This window comes from Cibotium barometz, chromosome 1, assembly GCF_041138505.1.
Source record: "Cibotium barometz isolate CiBa-2024 chromosome 1, ASM4113850v1, whole genome shotgun sequence".
NCBI classification, from domain to species: domain Eukaryota; kingdom Viridiplantae; phylum Streptophyta; class Polypodiopsida; order Cyatheales; family Cibotiaceae; genus Cibotium; species Cibotium barometz.
The window spans coordinates 20,818,727-20,841,249 of record NC_141046.1 but is presented as its reverse complement, the minus strand read 5'-3'; the positions used below and the strand labels follow the sequence as shown (position 1 = coordinate 20,841,249).

Genomic DNA, 22,523 nt, shown 5'->3' with positions numbered 1-22,523 from the left:
CTCATGGCAAGAAGGCCATTGGTACTAAGTGGGTTTACAAGTTAAAACACAAAGTAGATGGTAGCATTGATCGCTACAAGGCCATACTGCAAAAGGGTATGCCCAGCAAAAGGGCATTGATTATGATGAGACCTTTGCACCCACATCTCGTATGACTACCATTAGGCGTCTCATTGCTTTGGCAATACATCATAGGTGGAATGTACATCAGTTGGACATTAAGATTGCATTCTTGAATGGTGATTTACATGAGGAGGTGTATGTATCGTAGCCTCTTGGTTTTGATGTGAAAGGAGAAGAGTCTAAAGTATGCAGGTTGAAAAAGGCTCTTTATGGCTTAAGCAGGCTTCTAGAGCATGGTATGAGAAGATTCATGCATACTTGGTTGCAAATGATTTTTGCAACAGTCCAACAGAGAGGAGTAAGGACACATTTTTGGTCATCGTTCATACGTTGATGACATGTTGCTCACAGGACCCGATATAGATTAGATTTCAGCTTTTAAGGCTGATTTGCAGTCATCGTTTGAGATGTCAGATTTGGGGCTCTTGCATTATTATTTGGGGATTTAATTTATGCAACACAATGATGGCATTGTTATGCTGTAGTCTAAATATATACATAAGCTATTGAAGAGGTTTAATCTTGAAGACTGTAAACCTGTGGCTACACCTATGGAGACAGGTACTCGACTTAAGTCTTCAAGATGCAGGAGACTATTTTGATGCTAGTTTGTATTAGCAGGCTGTTGGATCCCTTCTTTATGTATGCAACACGAGGCCAGATATACTGTGTGCGATCTCACAGTTGAGCGGATTTATGCATAGCCCAGGTACGAAGCATTGGGGCAGGCTGTCAAGTGGGTTTTTCGCTATTTGCAGGGCACTTAGTATTTTGGATTGTTTATCCAAAAGGGGGTGAGTCACAGCTGCATGCTTTTAGTGATTCAGATTGGGCTGGATGTTATGACACACGAGAGTCCACTAGTGGGTTTTGCTTTCGCCTTGGTGATTCATGTATATCATGGCTCAGCAAAGCAGCCCTACAGTGGCCACTTCCAACTGTGAAGTTGAGTATAGGGTAGCTTTTACAGCTATAGTTGAGTGTGTGTGTGGCTCAGACGCTTATGGTGGCCGATTTTTCTGATTTTTCAACGGATTGCATTTGGGCCAAATGAGAGTCTCATCACATTGCATGAGGGTGGAGAGCGGACTCTACTAGAGATTGTTTGCTAGAGGTTGAGACAGAGGAGCACTATCTTTGCACATGCCCAGTGTACCATGAGGGAGGCTTCATTGCCTCTTCTAGTTCCAGACCAAGTATGCGTGGGACTCTTAACCTAGATAGCTCACACGAGGATGTCCCTAAAGGGGGGCGTCCAGTGCAATGTGTGAACGTGCAGGGCTTGGGCGGCTCTCGGCCAGAGCCCTCCTTTTTGTACATTGATTCCTGTCCAGTCACTGTATCCGCAATATAAGACAGGTTCTGCGTGGTAGCGCAGAGATTTCAGGGTTTCCTGTAAGAGAGCATAGTTTTTTAGGGTTTCCTGGGTTGCACAGAGATTCAACCCATGGAGGTGTCCTTGGCCGGATCGCTGGTAGCGCGCTCTATCAAAAAGCCATACCCTCAACAGCATCATCAGGAGAGCGCCGCCCCTTTCTTAGTAACGGGTGTGCACGCCTTGCTTTTCGACGACGATGCGCTCGCGGCCTTCATCAATTCTCCGGCGGCGCTGCTGCCATGGAACGGCGACCAGTCACTGCTCATCGACCGCTACGATGTGCGCCATCTCCTGCAAGATCTCAGCGGCATCCGGAAGCGCAGGCCCGCGCCCCCTCTCCTGGATGCCACGGAGGAGGAACTTAACTACGAGCGCTACAGAGATCTAGAAGATCTTCATTCTAGCCACCATGGCGAGGGCCGCCAGTCCCCCGAAGGTAGGCATGAGCTTCCACCTCTTCCTTTCCCCTCTCTCTCTCTCTCTCTCTCTCTCTCTCTCTCTCTCTCTGCTATTACTTGAATCATTTCAATGAAATTTCCAGTAATCTGTCCCCACCAATGCACTTGGTGTTAGTGACGTTGCCATCGCCAGGGTTAGGGTTAGCGTTCTTATTTGTCATTCCCATTGACATCGCAGATTTTGTTTTGCAGTTTTTGGCTTACGGTGTATTGTAGTCTTTTATAAGTATCTGCCATCACAATTCCAATTTTGTTTGGGTATTAAGCAGTGTTAGGTTTTGGCAAGGGGGATGGGCTTCAGGGATTGAGCCTTTCAAGAGGCTTGTTCAATTCTAACCAGGAAACAGGAAATTTCTGCAGTTTCAGGTCTTAAGGCTGGTTACACAACCCTACCCGTCCTTCATCAAGGTCGGGTCCCTGGGCAACAATGTGTAATCAGCCTAACTGTAGACATGATATGGTTTTGCTCATTTTGAGCCTTGTGCACTCTCAGACCCCATCATCTGATGTAATTGCTTCTCCTTAGTGACACCTTTCTGTCAGGTGAGGTTGTATAATGGGGTTTGTTTTGGGTTTACTTAGGTGATGTAGCTTAACAAGGTCTTAGGTGACTACCTAGAAACGAAACCTATCATGAAATGGTCATAAGTAGAACAGTGCCTTCATTAGATTTATACTTAAAATGATATTTGTGTAAAATGGACCATTTTGAGGGAAGGGCAGCAGATGACACCGGCATGCTTATTTCTAGCTCATTTTGCAAGCGTGCAGGCAGGCTCTTTTGAATCAATTCTCTCTCTTCTACGAGCAAGTGTAAGATCTTCCTTCCATTTCCTTTTTCTTCAAGATGAGGTTGGTTAATGAGTTGTGTTTTTGGTTGACGTTTGCATGTGGAAAAAGGCAACCGGGAGGTCATTAAGATTGCTTTTGGGTGCCTCTTTGTATTCCTTCTGTGCCGGATGCAGACCTAGTTGCAAATATTCATGGGCTTACAGTTCTTGGTTTTGTTGCCACAGAGCCTTCAAACTTTCCTGCAGGAGGGTACCAAGCAGTTCCGTTTTCTTATTCTGCAAAAGCAACAGAGACTGGAACACAGTCAGAGAGCGCCAATAGGAGCCCAGGCTTTCTTCCTCCATTTCCTGTTCCAGATTTCCTGCTATCAAAACTGGTAATTTTCTCAAAGCTGTGATGGTCGTGTCTTGAGCTGCTATGTAATGAATGCCCTGGTGTGAGATCTCTTGCAGTATATTGTTACACATGTTTGGCTAAGCAACGTTGACAAGTTGGAGGATTGATGTGCAGACGATTCCATTTGTCTGCGGGCCAGGTGTGGTGAGGCATATCCTTTTAAGAACTCTTTGTATCAGACTGATGACATGGATTTCTGCAGGTGGGATTAAGAGCTTAGATTTTTTTGGCTTGTGGATGAAGCCCAACAGCTAGCTTGATCAGTTGCAGCATTTTGGACACATGGTTTGCAGCAGTAGTTCTGCACGATTCTAGGTCTTCTGTAGGTTTTGATGGTGCAAGTGTATGAAGTCCATGAACAACTTGGTGCTGGATGGTCCTTATGTGATCCATACCGCATGGGATTAATACCCATTTTTGTTATGTTACTGCAGCCACCTTCTGAGAAACTTCATCAGATCATGGTGGGAACAGCAAAGTTTGTCAATGAACATGGTGGCCAGTCTGAAATCCTCCTGAAGGTTAAGCAAGGTGATAATCCTATGTTCGGCTTCCTCAATGGTGATCATCATCTTCATGACTACTACAGATATCTAGTGCAACATCCAGAGCTTCTTCAACCAGTTTCCCAGAATAGTTCCAGGTCTGCAGATGTAGCAAGTAGTACCGGAGAGGGTCTCTCTCTCCTTGGTTTTGCATATGGTACTGGTGATGATGATGATGATGATGATGAGGGTACTGGCAGGTCAGAGAGTGTTGAAGATGATCCAGGGCCAGCAAGTATTGGTGCTGTCCTGCTTGATCAGGAAGAGCACAAGGCTGGTGATGGTGGTGGGCTGAAAGTAGATGTGATTGGGCATGTTGCTGCTCAAGATGCAGCAGTAGCCTCTACCGGCAGACTGTCAGGGGGGCCTGAATCAAAGGCTATGAAAGGTGCCTCAGGAGGCCTGTCTCAATCAGACAAGAAGAAGAAAATATTTGTTGGGACGAAAGAGTTTATTCAACCAAATAAGAATATTGTTCCTCAGCTTAGTAATGTGAAGGTTAATGGCATAGCTCCTAAAGATGTGGCAGCTGCTACTGGTGGCAGATTGCCCATCAGATCTGAATCCAAGGCTTCTTCTTGGCAGTCTGTGCCCAGTGGTAGGGAGAAGGAATATGGGATGAGTGCAGATGCGGCAGCTGCAGTTGTACTCGCGGCTACTCGAGGTGTAAGAGGCTTCAAGCAAGACTCTTCCAACAATAAGTCATCTTCTTCTTCTGGATTATCTCAAAGAGTTTTTGATGCTGTTAGACAAGTCAGTGCTAGTGGTGGTAGCCAAGGTGTTAATGCATTTACTGGTGCAAGGGGGTCAGGTCACAGCATTGCTAAAGCGATGGCGCAAGCTGCGGCTTTTGCAGCGGCTCACGAGGCAGACTCGGCTGATGCCCTCCTTACTCCAGCTGAGAAGTTGAAGGCTGAGAGGCTCAGAAGGGCAAAGATGTTTGCAGCTATGATAAAAAGTGGGAAATGTGCATCTGAAGGTGATGTGGAGCCAGCTGGGCCCCTGGTTGCCACTGTGCCAGCTGGAAGTGAAGCAGTTGGTAGTGGCAGCAACATAGTCACTGAAACTGACATCGTAGATATGAAGAGCCTTAAAGCATTAAAGAGAGGCTGGAATCAGGACTGGGAACAACTGGCTGCAAAAAGCATGCAGACCGAAAACAGGTTCACGGATGCTTTTCCTGCACCTGTACTAAACGGGAAGCCTTCTTCTACTGAAGAGGTCGAGGACAGTGACATGAACAAGGGTGGCACATCTCATGAGAATGCCAGTTCCAAAGGCAAGCAGGTGGAGCAAGATTCATTTTTTGAGGAAAGGAGCCATGGTAAGTTAAAGAGAGCTAATGGCAGTGAAAGTAAAGAGTATCAGAGGGCTAAGGTTCATAGAAGTGATTCTGAGCAGAGTGAACGTTACAGGAAAAAGAAGCCACATCAGCATCATGGAGTTGATGGGAAACCTAGGCACGGTAAGCAAAAGAAACATCAAGCTTACCATTCTGATTCTGCAGAATCTGAGTATTCCAATGGTGGTGGAAGTAAGGATTCTCGCAGGTCAAGGGCTCACATAAGTAATGTAGAGGATCATGATTGCTACAGGAGGAGGTCTCATTATGATCACGAGGATGATCAAGATGGAAAACACAGACACAGAAGACACAAAAACCATGATGATGCTCCCCATTCTGATTCAGCAGATGAGAAGCCAAGGCGTAGAAAGCATCGGCACCGGGCTTTGAGCTCCAGTGAGGAAGAAGCGCCATGGAGTAATAAGTCTGACCTCAAGGACAAGTCATTGAAAGCTGAAAGTGCCCAGGAAAAGCAGTCTCTAAGTCCTGCATATTCAAAAGCTGGCAGTTTGTCAGATAACCGTGTAAAGTCTGTCATAACGGCAGATGTGCCTGCAGAGATTCGTGCCAAAGTTAGAGCGATGCTGCTATCAACTTTGTAGACATTTTTTGATAGCTTCTGGAGGATGTACACTCACAACCAACAGTTTTGCTGTTGGCTAGAGAGCAGCATTCTTTTTGCTGATGCTGATCTTACTGGCAGGATCTCTATGCATGTGCTTACTGTACATGTGACACAATTAACTTGGCCGCTTGAAAAAATGTACATCTGGGGTGAAATCATCTCTATCAACTTGAAGCCTTGAAATGGACCTGCATTTGCTTTGGTGCCTATTTATTTAAGGTGGCCTAGACTACATCACGGGTTGTTTTGTTAACTTTAAAGCACAATGCCAGTGTGGCAATTTGGATGGTTTTGTTATGCCTGTAGCAGCCTGATTCTGGATACTCGATTCAGTACAAGTTGTCAAAGCTAATCCCCTAAAGATCCGTATTGTTCCAATTGCTCTTTCTTAGCTGTGTAGGTATCCTACTTCTGATGACAAGAGAAAAGGTGAGATGGTAACTTAAAAATTTGGTGGTACTGTGTCTCATACACAGCTATAAGCCCTTGTGCCATTTTTATCACCATTGTTACAATGGCTTGGAAAAAATCATATGACAAGCTAAATGATTTAATGTGCTCGAAGGCCACATCCATTTTTTAGTTGCATGCTAATTACTAAGCTAGCTGCTGCATGTTTGTAAACTCTTGATGCAGAACTAAGATGGCTGGTCCTATCAATGAATGCATGCCCACAACTCTTATTTACAGGTGGAAATTTGCCAGTCAGCTTGTAGTTTGTTGGCTTAAGATGGTTGGGGTCGCTGGACCGTTGAAGCTTGTTTGTCTGATTTACATGCCCTCCCGAAATGTAGAAACATGTCTGTGTGGCCCCCAATAAGGGTGTGCATGTGACATCCCCTCTTGCTGAACTTGGAGCGTTGGCTGGAAACTGCATGATGTCCGAGGACATGGCAATCCAATCATCAGAAATCTGGTGGAAATCTCATCATTGTAACCTGAGTTGCAACTACTGTATAGGAAACGTTTGAAAACTCAACTCATTTTCCACAGGGAGAAAGAAATATGATGAACTTGGTTTACTGGTGTTGTCACCAACTCAGGGGTGTACTACGTATGCATGCATCTCCCGCGTCTCGCTATGTTCTCATCGATGTCCTTCCAACACATCTTTCTTTTACCGCACCGATCTGCTATTCCTCTTGGTTATGGGCATGTTATTGTTCGTGGAACCTTTACTTTGTTCTCACCAAAGCCAGTGGCCATCAATTGATCCCCCTCAGCAATGCTTGAGCAACCTCCCAAACTTAAGTAGGCTAACTAGGAATTCCAAGTTAAATTGATCCAAGTTCCACAAGTTAAGTCATAGTACTACTACGAATTGCTCCATAATGCCATAAGGGTGCTCTCTCCTACCTAGAAACATGGAACCACTCCACATGTTTGTTCAAGCAGATTGGTCATGAGTCTTCACAGAGGCGTACTCTCTTGTCATTGCCAAGATGACTTCTTGACCAAGTTGCCCTTTACCACTTCTTCCATTAGAAATTGTGGGTCTATAGTTTAGGTTTGAGGGAACCCTCCCATATTTGATTATTAAGGAGAGGCAAGAGTGTTGTGCAATTTAGGTGGTGTTATTGTCCAAAGGTAAATTTGTGAGTGGTGAATGTAAAGATGGTGAAAAAGTTTAAAGATTCGAAGTGATATAAGCAATGATTTAGGGATTTGTGGAGATTCATGGAGATGATTTTGGATCTAGATACTCACTTAAGAGATATCAATTAATGTAATCCCAAGTTTATTTAGTGAGTGATTTGTAATCAAATTGGAGTTTGTGTTTATCATTGAGTCCTCTTAAATCAATATGTTATCATGATTTTAATTAAGTATGGAGTTAGTCTTAGTTTCTCCTTCTCCCACTCCTTTTTCTCATCTCATTAAGGCAACCTTATTAATTTGCGACAACTTCATTTTCTCTGAGGTGATTGGCGACAACTTTGTTTTGTCCCCTTCAAAGGCACCACCTCCTAGGGAAGGATTAGTGTACATCCCATCCTTTATAAATTGGCAAGTCCAAGACCATCTCAAAATGAATATGAACCAAGTAAACGCGTGCCGGACATAGCAAGCCTCACAACCTTCTTGTCCTTAGAAGTCCGAGTTCCAATAATTTATCTTTTGCAAGGAAATTCTCAACTTTGTAGAGACTTATCCGATTGGATGGATAGTGTCATGTAGGCTGTAATGCCTGTGACCGACGGCAGACCGGATGGCCATGTCCGGGGTTCAGTGGGAGAGGACGCCCATGCGGAGTCATGGGCGGCCATGCTAGTGTGGACGGCAGGCCACACACTATATAGCCTGGGGGATGAGGGGCAATCCTCATTCTTCCTCTATGGCTGGGTGGTGAGTCAGAGGCCGTCCCCTCTTGTGGTAACGCCCGTAGCGGCGTTACGGGAATGTAACACTGGTATCAGAGCGTGGTTCGATGGGATTGTCAGAGCCCGCGCGTGACCGGGGGGCCAGAGCCCACTCGATGGTTTTCGACCATTCGTCTCCTTATCCTTATCTCGAATGGAGGATGTGGAGGGAGGCGGCCATGGAAGAATGCAAGGGAAGAACTCTCTCTCTCTCTCTCTCTCTCTCTCTCTCTCTCTCTCTCTCTCCCCGTCACACAGCAAGCAGCATTGGAGGTAAGCAATTTTCGTTTTTTGCTGCGTTGAAGCTTGTGCAAAAGAATAAAAAAAATTTCGTTTTCTGTGTGGAAAGGGCGGCACAGCCCCACTATCTGTGACTTGCGTTGAGTGTGGGGGAAGGCGAACAGCAGCCCCGTACCTCACAAGGGGGGGGCTTGCCTTGGAAACGCGAGTTGGGAAACGCACGGTGACTTGCTACAAAACCCTTACAAGCCCGAGTCCACCCCTGCCACGGACGGCAGCGAACCGACCCATCTCGAAAGAGACCCACCGCACACGGCCGTAGCGTCGCGTGCTAAGCGAGAGACAAGTCCCACGGCCGTAGTGCCGAGTCCTTCGAGAGAAAGCCGTTCTATGGCCGTTGTGCCTAGTGAACACGTCTATGACCGTAGCACCTCGAGGGTAGCACATGTGGTGATCACACATTTGGTTCAGAGAAACTAAATTTAAGCTGAGCATGGACTTAGTGTTGACCATCAAAGTCACGTAGTTTGGCTAGTGTAAATCTAAAACTGAGATGTGTTTTAACTTGGGCTAAGAGGACCGGCAATGGCGTCAGTTGTGCCAAAATTAGACGAAGTGCTTATCACGAGAAATCAGATAAGCCGAATTGAGCCGTAGTGCTCATAACCCTTCACAATCTTTTAACAGATGCTAGAAGATCGTGATAAACTTTGGCAAATGAGAACCATGTACAAGCGTAGTCTTGATGTGGTTATGCCTCGTGTCCAAACAAGTTGCTTACTGTTTGTAGCAACAAAAGGCCTTGGCCCATAGAGGCAAGCTGGCCCTTGTTAAAAGTAACAAAATAGTGTCACTACTTGGGCCTAGAGAGTGGTGACTAGTTTGATTTAGTCACGTGATTGCCTGGTAAAAGTAATCCCTAAGGTGTGTATTACTTGGGATAAAGGGGCTAGTAGTGCTGCTAGCAGTACTCAATTGAATGGTTTATCTAGGAGTACTAATCTGAGGGATTAGCAGACGCCTAGATAATAATAGCTCAATGCCCTTATAGAAGTTGATCGACGAAGAGAACTGTTCTTAAACTTACTAGCATGGTTTTCTCTTCTTTTTATTGCCATGCGTCGACATCCCACTGCTGGAGAGTTTGTGGTGATCTTTCGAGGGGAGAAAGAGCCTTTTTATATATCACATCAATTGGTTTGGTGGTAATTTGATGGTATGGGACATCAAATTCTCACGGAATCGATTGTAGTCTTGGTGGAATGGGACGCCAAGGCTTGTGCATGTAACTTGACTCTTTGGCAGGTCTGTATGTACACTTGTCTGTAGTGATAAAGTGTACAACATAAAATTTGAACTTTGAAAATTACCAAATATAGCCATAAGTTGGGATAAAACCCAGTTACAGAGTTCGGAGAAGCTCTAGGTAGCAAGACCATGATGGTGTGCTAGTGCTAATAGAGTGATTTAGTTCCGGAGTGATCTAAATCTAGAGGTTAGCAGTAAGACTAGTTTGGTTGGACAGTTTCATGCATGGGGGACGCCCTACAGCATTTTGCAAGCGTAGTCTTGCCTATGTTCAACATAAGTGTGCGATTGTGAACACATGTTAGTTGCTACCATATGACATAAGCAATTGTAATATTGCATGACAAGCTTATTTTGCTTACAAAGTTCATGTGCGTGTAAACCCTATAAGTCGTATGACCCCTGGGGAATGAGTGGAGCATTTCTAGGATTTAATAAGGTTTTACATGGCAATAGTGAGAGTATCTCACTCCAGATGAGCCTGGTTGTTGTTAGTATCGGATCCGACATATGTAGTGTACATAAACTGGGGCTGATTTAGGATAGGAGGCTAAGCCGGAGAGCTTAGCGGTAAATCCTACTGTATCTGGTGAGTTTTGACTTAACCGGAGTGTTAAGAAGTAAACTCAAAGTCTGGGGCTGAACCGGAGTGTTCGGAGGCAGACATATCTTTTGTTAAATCGGAGAATTTAGCAAAAGATGAGCTTGGGGTGAACCATGGTACCCAGGAAAAAAGCTCTTCACACTAAAATAGTGCACAATAATTTTAGGGTGATAAAAATCCATCTCGCAGGAATGTTTTACAACTTTCCATAGATGATAGATGAAGACCATGTACTTTACGGAGTTAAAGTACATAGGTGGTGACTTTGGCGCCACATTTTTTGTAGGAAGTCACCAGTGGTGTGGTTAGGTCGGCCGAGACTCCACAAGACCTATGCACTAGTTTTTAAGTTGACCTCTATGATAAGGACGTCCAAAAATTCGTGTTGTAATACCAGAAATTGTACTGCAATGTGCAATGGAGGGGTCAATTTGTGTAGTCACTTCTTAGCAGCAAGTGACTTAAGCATCTTGTTATAGATGGTTGTATATGGTACTCCCACTCGGGGGAGGTACGCAATTGGTACGGAGTTACTCACAGACTAGTATGGAGCTACTAGTGTGATGATAGTGGGTACGTAGTTACTCACTACTAATACATAGCTGCTAATAAAATTAAGATCCTCGAGTGAAACTCTAGATAAACATTTTAAATTACTGAACCACAATCCATGAGTATCGAGGTACTCATAATATGTTGACGTTGCTCAAATCGAGGGACCGATTTGTTCGATGGTATGGAATAACCAAGGAGGGTGGAGTAACTTAAAAGTTACACATCACTAGTCCTAGTGAGTTGTCGAGGCCATCCGTAGTTTGATGATCCCCTCTACCTATCAGATAACATTCAATTTTGCAAGCCCTGGCATTTAATCTGTAGTGATTATGAGTTTGGTGTGTGATATGGTTATGAAGTTCTTACAAGAGTACTCGTTTATTTGCTTGTCATTGGTTATAGCTTGGTAGAGATTGCCACCTGTGATGGGTAGGTAGCTTTGCCGCTATAATGAGGAGGCAGCAAATAATGTTCTCATAGTTATACTTCATACCAACACCAAACAGGGATAGGATGAAATTCCTAAGTTCATCATCACGAAGTACTGTGATGTTTGCATTTATATTGAATGTATGATGTAATGAGACATTGGGCTTGTGTAATTACCATCAATTATCTAGCAACCTATGGCTTCGCAGCAAGCTCAGTCATTATCTGTGGATTGATAATGTGGTTATTAGTAATTTGAAATTTTTCTTGATAGATGGTACAACCCACCCAAATAATTCATAAGTGTGTAACCGCTTATGAAGGGTAAAATATGCAACAATGAAGCACTTTGTACAAGTGTGAAACCACTGATCTGTTGCAAAGCAATTTATCAATAGTACCACCATATGTGCGTAGACACTATACCACATCTTCGTTGCAAGATGTTTAAAAGTTTCTTGGAAGGACTCAAGAATAAAAATATATTAAACACGGTCTAGATTTGTTCTTAGACCCATGACACTAGCGCGTAGTCCGCTTGAGAGTAGAGTTTTTGAGGACAAAAACCTTTCTTGAGGGATATCCTCAAATATCACATAAACTGGAATAGTTGTGTGAGTCCAGACAATACTTGAAGAGATGTGTCTGGTAATAGCAACAAAGAGTTGTAAGTGATTGGATGTAACTCCAGACACCCGTAGTGGTGCCAGAATCTTTATCAAACATCTCCGCATACTATATGGCCCCCGCAAACATAGTATGGCATAAGAGATAGGAAGTTTGATTGTTATATTTGAAGGGAAATTTTCAAAACTTACATTTACTCTGAGTTAGAGTGAAGTTTAACCATCCGTAGATTGATGGTAATTAGAAACTCAACAAGATTCCAGAGCATATGCTTGTGCAACAATGTTACTCTAAGAGAGAAAGTATCTCTCAGCTTTGGAACTAATCCTTGTGATGCATGATTAGATTGGCTCTAGTTTATTTCTCCTATGGCCGTAGAGCTTTCCAACGAGAAGTTTTAACAAGTTGGTGATGCAACATGGTAGCGTAGTCTCAGATATCTAGTAGCATAGTCTAAGAACTTGCGCTACTAGAGTGCTCTCCAGTACATTAGCTTCTGTGCTAATGACATGATGCAAAATCAAGGTATGAAATTTGCCTTAAGGTTTTGGTTCAAATACCAAATCATGGCTTGTGTGAGCATGATCCTGTCTTTACAGAGGTCTGGCGTACTGTACGCGTACGCACTGTCACAGCCGTGCCCACCTTCCTCGCCAGCACGTAATGCTAGTCCGGAGAGACTGGCTGTAGGTGCGGCGGGTAGTGAAGCGAGTGTTAGTCCGAAGAGGCTAGCCGAGTCTTCGGGGTATAGTTTTGATAGTCCAAGTGCGGGTCATCCTGGAATTCAGAAGACCTATGCACTAGTAAAAAGACAGTTTTATTGGCCTAGTTTGTTTAAGAACGTCCAGACTTATGTGCTGAAATGCAGTAAGTGCCAAGTCAATAAACAGAACGTCTTAAAGTTGGAGGACTACTCCATTCGCTGGAGATTCCTCAAGGGAAATGGGAAAGCATTTCCATGGATTTCATTACCGGTTTACCCAAGACGAGTCGAGGGAATGACTCGGTGTGGGTAGTAGTGGACAACTAAACTGGCAAAGTTTATTACCACGAAGAAAACTGTAAAAACGCCAGAGTTGTCAAAACTCTTTATTGAACATCTCTACAAGCTATATGGCCTTCCCGCAGATATAGTGTCAGATAGAGATATAAAGTTCAACAGTCATTTTTGGAGGGAAATCTTCAAAAAGTTGGATACTACTCTGAGTATGAGTACGGTAGATCATCCGAAGTCTGATGGTCAAACAGAAAGGGTTAACCAAATACTCGAGGATATGTTGCGTTCTTATGTCAGTAAGAAGCAATCTAATTGGGAAGAGTACTTGCCCTTATTGGAGTTTGCCTATAACAGCTCCAAACACTCAGCGACTGGATTTACACCATTCATGTTAATGTATGGATTCCAGCCAAGATCTCCGATGGCTGTAGGCCTAGATAAGAAGAAGATTCAATCTGTCAAGGATTTCCTTGAATAAATGAATGATATGCTCAAAGCTGCACGCGAGAGCATCCGTAGCGCACAGGATCGCGCTAACACATTTGCCGATAAAGGACGCAGACAAGTGACCTTTGCAGAAGGTGACTTTGTATTTTTAAAGGTTCCTGCGCAGTCAGCAACCATGCAAACGGGAAAGTGTGATAAACTTTCTCCTAGATATTGCAGTCCTTTCAAGGTCCTTAAGAAGATTGGGGACGTAGCGTACAAACTTGAGTTACCGGATAGTTCTCAAGTTCATCCTGTCTTCCATGTCAGTAAACTGAAGAAATCAGTTCACGGGTTAGAGAACGCAGTTTCTCCAGAGATTTTGGTGGACTTGTGAGCCACCAAAGATATCACATGAATCTGAAAAGATTCTATAGTATCGTGACAGACAAACCCGACATAAAGTGTACCAGGAGGTACTTGTTAAATGGACAGATAGGGATGAGGAGTAGCAACCTGGGAACGCCGTAGTGCAATCTCCAAAAGGTTTCCCCAGTTTGTTTTCGAGGACGAAAACTCTTCTTAAGGGGGGGGGGTAATGTCACGTAGGCTGTAATGCCTGTGACCGATGGCAGACCGGATGGCCATGTCCGGGGTTCAGTGGGAGAGGACGCCCATGCGGAGTCATGGGCGGCCAGGCTAGTGTGGACGGCAGGCCACACACTATATAGCCTGGGGGATGAGGGGCAATCCTCATTCTTCCTATATGGCTGGGTGGTGAGCCAGAGGCCATCCCCTCTTGTGGTAACGCCCGTAGCGGCGTTACGGGAATGTAACAGATAGGAATCAAATAGCCCACACAATTAAACTTAACCCTGAAATGGAGGTGGATGAGCCGTGCCACATTCAGCACCCTCCATAATGAAAACCAAAGGATAGCCACCAGAAGTGCCCATCAACAAGTTGGGGCACTACTTTGAAAGCAATGAAATGAACGCTTTGTTACTTGTCCTGTACAAAGAAATGACGATCTCCATAATCTTGGATGGTGGTGCTAGTGTCAGCATAATCACCAAAGTTGGTAGGCCTAGGAAGCCCACCACTTGTCGGCACAAGCCTCCTGGTTAAGCTTGTTGATGGAAACATAGCCAAACCATTATATGCAAGACTAATGGTTTGGCTACCATTTGCCTTGTGGTCAAGCTTGCATATAAAAACATAGCCAAACCATTAGGCATCGTGCAAGATGCAAAGATTAAGAGTTTCGGGCTAAGTTTCCACCACATGTTTATGGTGATGGATTTTCAAAGAAGAGGGTCAATCCTTGAAAACATGGAAGACTCATCCCATGGATCGAGCCATTCTCACCAAATGAGTTTGACATAACTGTTCGAACTACTTTGGTCAACATGTGTAAATGTTGTAGCAAGTTGTTGGGGATAGTGAAGATGAGAACCAAGACTATGAGCCTCTTCTAGAGCCTCATGACCCTTAGGATTGGTAACTATGGACACTGTTCCACAAAAGCTTGGAACAAGGTTTCTTGGTAACTATGGACACTATTCCACAAAAGCTTGGAACAAGGTTTGTGAGATCGGATGAGACAGAAATAACCTCTTTGTTCATGCTTAGTGTGTGTAGCATCCCTTTTAGGAGCAAACATTAACTTTGAATTAGAAGTTAGTGATTCATCTAGCGGAGGACTCCTCTGAGGAAGGATAAACTTCTACATTGTTGACTCACCTGGCCAAAAAGAAGAAAACCATATAAAAATTCTAGTAGAAGTATCTTCTGTCCATGGAGATAGATCTTCACTGGCTTCGCTATGTTGAGGTTCTAGATTCACATAAGACCTAAACTAGGCATTGGGAAGATGACCTAAACAAGATCATCCTTTAGGTTAAGATCATGGCCAATAAAGGTGATAAGGATCCCATGAGCCCCGAGCAAGCCAAACATTATCAAGTCGCCAGATGCCAAACTCAAAGAGCTCACTGGGCCTCAAGAGGAAGATTTAAGGCAGGCTCATTGAGCCTCAAGAACGAGGAAGATTTAAGGCAAGTGCTCAAGTCTTCAAGTCCTGCAACATTGGGGACATAGTTGTACACAGGTGAGAAGGCACAAAGAAGCTCGTGCGGAGAGCCTCATGCTTCATTGAGGTCAAAGAAGTAAATCTCACTCGCTCAAGTGAAGAACCTAAGCCAATATTTATTGCTAAAGACCTCACTCCCGTGCAAGGAGGAGGATTGATACCCTTGTTCAAGATGTTTTCGCCTAGAAATATATTAATATAAAGGGAATTCCTCTGGCAGTGGTGAAACACACTATCCCTCTCCATAAAGGCATAAAACTATCCAAACAGAGATCCTATTACATGAATCCCTCTCCATAAAGGCATAAAACCATCCAAACAGAGATCCTATTACATGAATCCCAAGTATTGACAAATGGTCAAAGAAGAGCTAGACAAACTCATCAATGCGAGATTTGTATATATAATTAAGCACAGTCAGTGGTTATTGTCGATAGTGCATTGTTCCGAAGAACAACAGAAAGCTTAGAGTGTTGTACTTTAACCTAAAAAATGTTAATGCTGCCATAATTGACCATCACTATCCCTTACCTTACATTAACCACCACATGTTGGAAAGAGTCACCGAAGCTAAAGCTTATAACTTCTTGGATGGCTTCTCATGTTATAGTTTGATAATCAATTTGGCCTATCAATATAAGATAACATATGCTATGGAATGAGGAACATACGGTCACGTCATGCCATTTGAGAATGCCCCTACCACCTTCTAACTTTTGATGTGTACAACCTTTAAGGATCTCCTTTGAAAGATCCCATAAATATTCATTAATGACCTATGTATGCACTTAAAGTCTTCTCCGAAAGATCTCGGAGATATTCATTAATGCCCTATGTATGCACTCAAAGTGGAAGTAGGATCTTCTAAACTCAGGCTAGTCTTTGAAAGAGACAGACTCTACCACATCCTGTTTAACCTGCTCAAATGTCAATTTTGGGTTAAACATGGTGTCATCCTATGACACATTATCTCTAAGAATAGCATCTCCATAGACAAGAATAAGATAAGTGTGATCTTGGAATTAGGACCACCCACCATCAAACAACTACGAAGTCAACTACGAAGGGATTGTAGATTCATGGTGGGGGGGGCACATAGGGTATAATAGAAGACTTATCTTCTTATATGCCATATATGATAGACCCTTGTATAAGTTGTTGATTGTCTTCTAATGTAGCCAAATGCCAATGGGCATACAAAGAATTGAAGAGAGCATTAGTAAGCACACCCCATCTCTTGAGATCCCCCTATTAGGATCTAATTTTTGTGTGCAAATCGCCGCATCACCATTCACGTTGTTAGATGTGTGCTAGCACATTTAGGGGAGTATAACATGGAATTCCATGTGAGCTTTGCTAGCCATTTACTCAATGACAATGAATGCAATTACACGACCACTAAGAGAGAGGGGTTAGGGGTTAGCCATAATATACGTTGTAAAGAAGTACATGCATTATCTCCTAGCTAACCAAGTTTGTTTTCTTTGTCGACCACCATCAAGCACTGCTTTTCATGGTGTGAACAAGCCTTAAACCCCATGAAAGATAGTTGCTCATTCTTTTGGACTTTGATTTCACTATCACTATACAAAAGGAATCCGTGCATGTCCATGTTGTGATCCCTTTCAAAAATTCCAAACAGAGAACCCACTCTAAGAGTCAAAGATGATCTTCCTAATGCTCCATTGCTCCACATTGAACATGTACCATAATGGAGTGAAGACATTGCCACTTCCCGGCCAATGGGTTTCCAATCAATTGACTATAGAGCTAGATGCGTCATCAGGAAGGCGACTCCCTATCAAATGATCGCAGATTTACAAGAAGGGTCAAGATGGCATCATAAGGAAATGTGGGATGAAGATAACCGTTCTTGAGAAGAGCCAATCCATTCTGGCATAGGTGGAGGACACTTTGTTGGGGACACGATAGCCCACATTGTTCTCTAGGCTGGACAATGGTGGCCTGCACCCTTTGGAGATGGGAGATGTAGTTGAGTTTGTCAGTCGCCTCTGTGATGAATTTTAAAGGTTCATCATGGTCTAAGAGAAGGATCGAATATCCCTAATCGTGTAATTTTTGAACAACCATTTAAGAATTAGGCTTAGACTTTGTGGGTCCTAGGTGTTAAGGGAACCCATGCATGCTTCATCATAGTTGCCACCTTCATGAAGTGGAATGAGGCTAGAGCTACACAAAACATTCAAGCAAGACTGCTAAGTTTCTCTAGTTCTTCTATGAGAATGTGATTACTCATTTTGGTTGCCCATGAGAAATATGGTACACATTTGTGGTGTTCTTGTGGTGGAGTTTTTGTTAAAAGAGTTCCTTATGTGGTGCACAGAAAGTGGACACCTTACTACCCACAAGTGAACGGCCAAGTTGAAAGCCCAAACAAGAGGTTGTGCACCATTTTCATTAAGATGGTAGAGACACATTGAGAAGTGATTGGGAGGATGAGTCACACTCTGCTCTATGGGCCTACCACACTGCATATTAGATAGCTATCAACAACACACATTTCTAGCTTACATTCCGGTAGCCATACCAATTGTACACTTGGTTTCAAGCCTTTGAATTGTAGCCACAATGGCAGATAGGAGGGAGGACACACTGCTAGCATATGCCCTATGCAGATATGTCACAAAATTCTGTGGATCTAAGAACATTCTGTTGGAATTAGGGTTGCAGGAATGCACACACAACTTCAAGAAGATGAGGAAGCTTGAGCACAACACAGTAGTGTATTATGAGTGCCAAAAATGAAAGATAACAAGCCCTAGAAGATAATGGGCGTATATACAATGCACGGGGGAAAAAACCTCCTAGTGAGGGAAAAAGTGCCCCGGCGGTCCTAAGTGTGTTCACACACATCACTACTATAATATGGTAACAAATCCCCCCTGGAGTGATGCGGTGAACAAGAGCTAGCACTCATGTATAGGGAAGTGTCTAGCTATGTGGACGAATCCACAAAAGGGAGTAAGCCCAAAGCTTTGCGAAAAGCTTCGAACTTCTCACGAGGCAGAGCCTTTGTGAAAAGGTCTGCAAGGTTATCCTGCGTTGGCACATAAGCCAAACTGATCTCTCCTGCAGAGAGTCTCTCCCTGACATAATGGTAGTGCACCTCAATGTGCTTCGTACGAGCATGGAACACTGGGTTCCGCGCAACTGCCAATGCGCTCTGACTGTCAGTGAAGATGGTGGTGGCAGATGGCTGCCCAACACCCAAATCAGCCATAAGGCGTCTGAGCCACACACACTCAACCGTAGCTGTGAAAGCTGCCCTGTACTCAGCTTCACAACTAGAAGTGGCCACAGTAGGCTGCTTCTTGCTCAACCATGATATGCATGAGCTTCCAAGCATGAAGCAAAAACCACTCGTGGACACGCGTGTGTCATAACAACCAGCCCAGTCAGAATCTGAAAAAACATGTAAATCTGGCGGCAATGATCCCCCCTTGGGATAAAACAACCCAAGATGCCGAGTACCACTCAAATAGCGAAAGATACGCTTCACTGCCTGCCAATGCTTAATGCCTGGGCTATGCATAAATCTGCTCACCTGTGAGACTGCAAACTGAATGTCTGGCCTCGTAATGCATACATAAATGAGGCAACCAACAGCTGTCTGATAGAGTGTGACATCAAAGTGATCTCCAGCATCATGAAGACTCAACTTCAAACCTGTCTCCATTGGAGTAGCAATAGGCTTGCAGTCTTCAAGGCCAAATCTCCGCAACAATGTTTCAATATACTTTGTCTGACACAAAGCAATTCCTCCATCACACTGCTTAAATTGTATCCCCAAATAATGATGCAAATGTCCCAAATCTGACATCTCAAAAGAGGCATTCAAATCAGCCTTAAAATCAGCAATATGACTCTCATTTGGTCCTGTGAGCAGCATGTCATCGACATAGAGAGCAATGATTAGATGTACACCATCCACACGTTTAACATACAAAGTGCTTTCTGTTGGACTATTCTGAAACCCATGTGCAGTCAAATATGCATGTATTTTTTCATACCAAGCTCGTGGAGCTTGCTTTAAACCATATAAAGCCTTTTTTAACCTGCACACTTTGTTTTCCTGCCCTCTTTGAACAAAACCACGAGGCTGCGATACATACACCTCCTCATGCAAATCTCCATTTAAGAACGCAGTCTTTATGTCCAGCTGATGTACATTCCAACCATTATGAGCTGCTAATGCACAGATGCTACGAACAGTGGTCATACGACATGTGGGAGCAAAAGTCTCATCAAAATCAATGCCCTTCTCTTGAGCATAACCTTTTGCAACAAGCCTAGCCTTATGGCGATCCACTGTGCCATCAGGCTTACGCTTCAATTTGTATACCCACTTAGTGCCAATGGCCTTCTTGCCAGGGGGCAAGTCACATAAAGACCATGTACTATTCTTCATAATAGCATCGTATTCTGCTTGCATAGCAGCCATCCAATTTTCTGAACTTTGTGCCTCATCAAATGAAACAGGCTCACTTTCATCGCACATACTAGAAACAGCCAATGCATAACAATCTGACGCATAAGAGGCACCATGAGAGCCAGAACGAGTGCGACTAGACAAAGGGGCATCCAACTTGCTGTCACGCAAAGTCTGCACCAGCCATCTAGGCATATTCCTAGAGCCCTCAATCTCTTGTCTCTCATCCTCAAGTGCATCATGCACATCTGCATCAGATATAGGCTGATCTGTGCCATCATTTAAAACCTGCATAGGCTGAAAAACTGCCTCATGAGGTATTGCACTTGACTGTGCACCACTGAAAAGAGGCAACAATGTATCATAGACATCACGTGAGCTGATATCTGTCTCCTTAGTACATGAAACCAAGGGCTGAACTGCATCTTCCACAAATACAACATCACGGCTAACCAAAATGCGCTTTGTCTGTGGATGATACAAACGATAGCCTTTGCTCTCAGCACTATATCCAACAAAAATACATTTGACAGCTTTGTCATCCAATTTTCTGCGATGTTGCACAGGCACTAATGCATATGCCAGGCAACCAAAAACACGTAAATGGCCAACAGATGGCTTGCGGCCATGCCAAGCCTCATATGGAGTGACAACCTGTAATGCTTTGGTGGGACACCTGTTTAGTACATAAGTGGCACACATGACAGCCTCAAGCCAAAAACCATGTGGTAGACTTTGACTCTTAACCATACATCTTGCCATTTCCATGAGAGACCTGTTTTTTCTCTCAGCCACACCATTTTGCTGTGGTGTATACGGCACTGTACATTGGTGTTTTATCCCACGCTCAGCCAGAAATGCATTAAATTCTGAAGACATATACTCCCCCCCTCGATCTGAACGGAGGGTGCCCATCTTACTTTCTGACACATTTTCAGCCATAACCAAAAACTGTTTGAAGCACAAAAACACTTCAGACTTTGCCTTCAAAGGATATACCCATGCATGCCTGGTAAAATCATCAATGAAAGTCACGAAGTAAAGGTAGTTTCCAAATGATGGAGTTTGCATGGGTCCACAAACATCACTGTGAACAAGCTGCAATCTGCGTTCAGCTCTCACTGATCCATCTTTGGGAAAGGAAGCACGCTGCATTTTACCCAATATGCAGCCCTCACAAACATGCTTCACAGGTGCCTCAAGCTTAGGCAAAGAAGACACCATTTCAGATTTCTGCAGGCGCAGCAAACTTGCAAAATTCAGATGACCAAAACGTGCATGCCACAGTTTTGCATTTGAAATAGCCTGCGTATCCATAATAGCACATGCTGAATCCTCTACACATTTGCCATCCATATTGAGCTTATACAGCCCTCGACATAGTGAACCAGATGCTACAATGATGTCACCACAAGAGAGATCATGAACAGTACATCTGTCATCCACAAATTTTACAACCAAACCTGTTTTGGCAAATGCGGAGACTGACAGCAGATTCTTTTTGATCCCTGGCACATACAATGCATCAAAAAGTGTAAAGGTGTTGCCATTTGCAACATTCAGCACAATCTGTCCAACTCCTTTAACGGGATAAGAGGAGTTATTGGCACAAGTGACAGTATTCCCTGTGGGAGCAGACTCAAGGAAAGTGAATAAACTGCGCTGCGAGGTGATATGCTTAGTGGCACCACTGTCAAAGTACCATACATCTGAATCTACTGCAGACATACATGTGTCATGCAAAGATGGGTCATAACTGCACTGCGCATTGAATGCCCATTCTGTATCTAGCACAACATTAGCAGATTCATTGTTAGAAGGAGAGGCATCTGCAACAGCCATGCCAGCCTCTTTCTTCTTAGCCTCTTTCGCAGCCAGCTTAGGACACGCTTTGATGACATGATCATTTCCCTTACAGTACTTGCAAAATGTCTTCTGTTTGTCACCCTTCTTCTCATCTTTGTCTTCCTTCTTTGGTTGCGCAGCATTTGCAGATTTCTGCTTACTAGAAGAAAAGCCAGCTTTACCTTTCCCGCTTCTCTGACTTGCACCGAAAGCTTGATCTGCGACACGCATATTATTCCTGTTTTGCCTTGACTGGTCTTCTTGCAGCAAAACAGAAACTAACTCCTCAAATGATAAGGCATTGGGATTGCCTTTCATCATCAAGCGAAGAGTGGAAGCAAAACCCTGATAAGAATCTGGTAGACCATTCAAAACAGTCTGCACAAGTGAACTGTCTGACAGGATTTCATCTGCAGAAATGAGCTGCTCTTTGAAATCCTTGATCTTTGTCAAAAAGCTATCCATAGAATCACCTTCGTTCATATGCTCATTCTCCAACTGTTTTCGGAGGTAAGCAACACGAGCCTCATTTCTTGCCTGATACAATGTGGCAAGTACATCCCAAGCATCCTTAGAAGTCCTGCAAGAGCGAATATGTGGGATAATGGTACGTTTGACAGACAGCGCAATCAAGGCATGAGCCTGCGCATCTCTACCATCCCAACGAATCTGCTCTGCTGAAAGTGGTGGTTCTCGAACAGCTGCTACAGCACTTGTGCCTGCACCATCATCAACAGTACCTGTTTCTGATGTGTTTGCAGCATTTCCAGCCACAATAGGACGTGCATCAATACCCTGCACAATATTCCATAACCCCTTTGCTACCAATACATGTCGCATCATATATGCCCACAATGGATAGTTGGTGCCATCCAACTTATCCTCAGCAGCCAACATGCGGAATACATCATTGTTGTCAGCCATGGCC

The 22,523-nt window shown here is 43.9% G+C and overlaps 1 protein-coding gene across 2 annotated transcripts; it reads left to right on the top strand.

Moving 5' to 3' along the window:
- The first annotated feature begins 1,463 nt into the window (after positions 1–1,463).
- LOC147641717 (uncharacterized) lies at positions 1,464–6,221 on the top strand. 2 transcript variants are annotated; one of them, XM_086798882.1, is made up of 4 exons: positions 1,464–1,937; positions 2,976–3,127; positions 3,582–3,790; positions 3,893–6,221. In XM_086798882.1, exons 1-4 carry the CDS (start codon positions 1,571–1,573, stop codon positions 5,637–5,639), a joined length of 2,475 nt encoding a protein of 824 aa, XP_086655008.1. In that variant the 5' UTR covers positions 1,464–1,570; the 3' UTR covers positions 5,640–6,221. The 2 variants fall into 2 exon arrangements, with proteins under 2 accessions (XP_086655008.1, XP_086654999.1); XM_086798873.1 differs by having other exon boundaries at positions 3,582–6,221.
- The last annotated feature ends 16,302 nt before the right edge of the window (positions 6,222–22,523 follow it).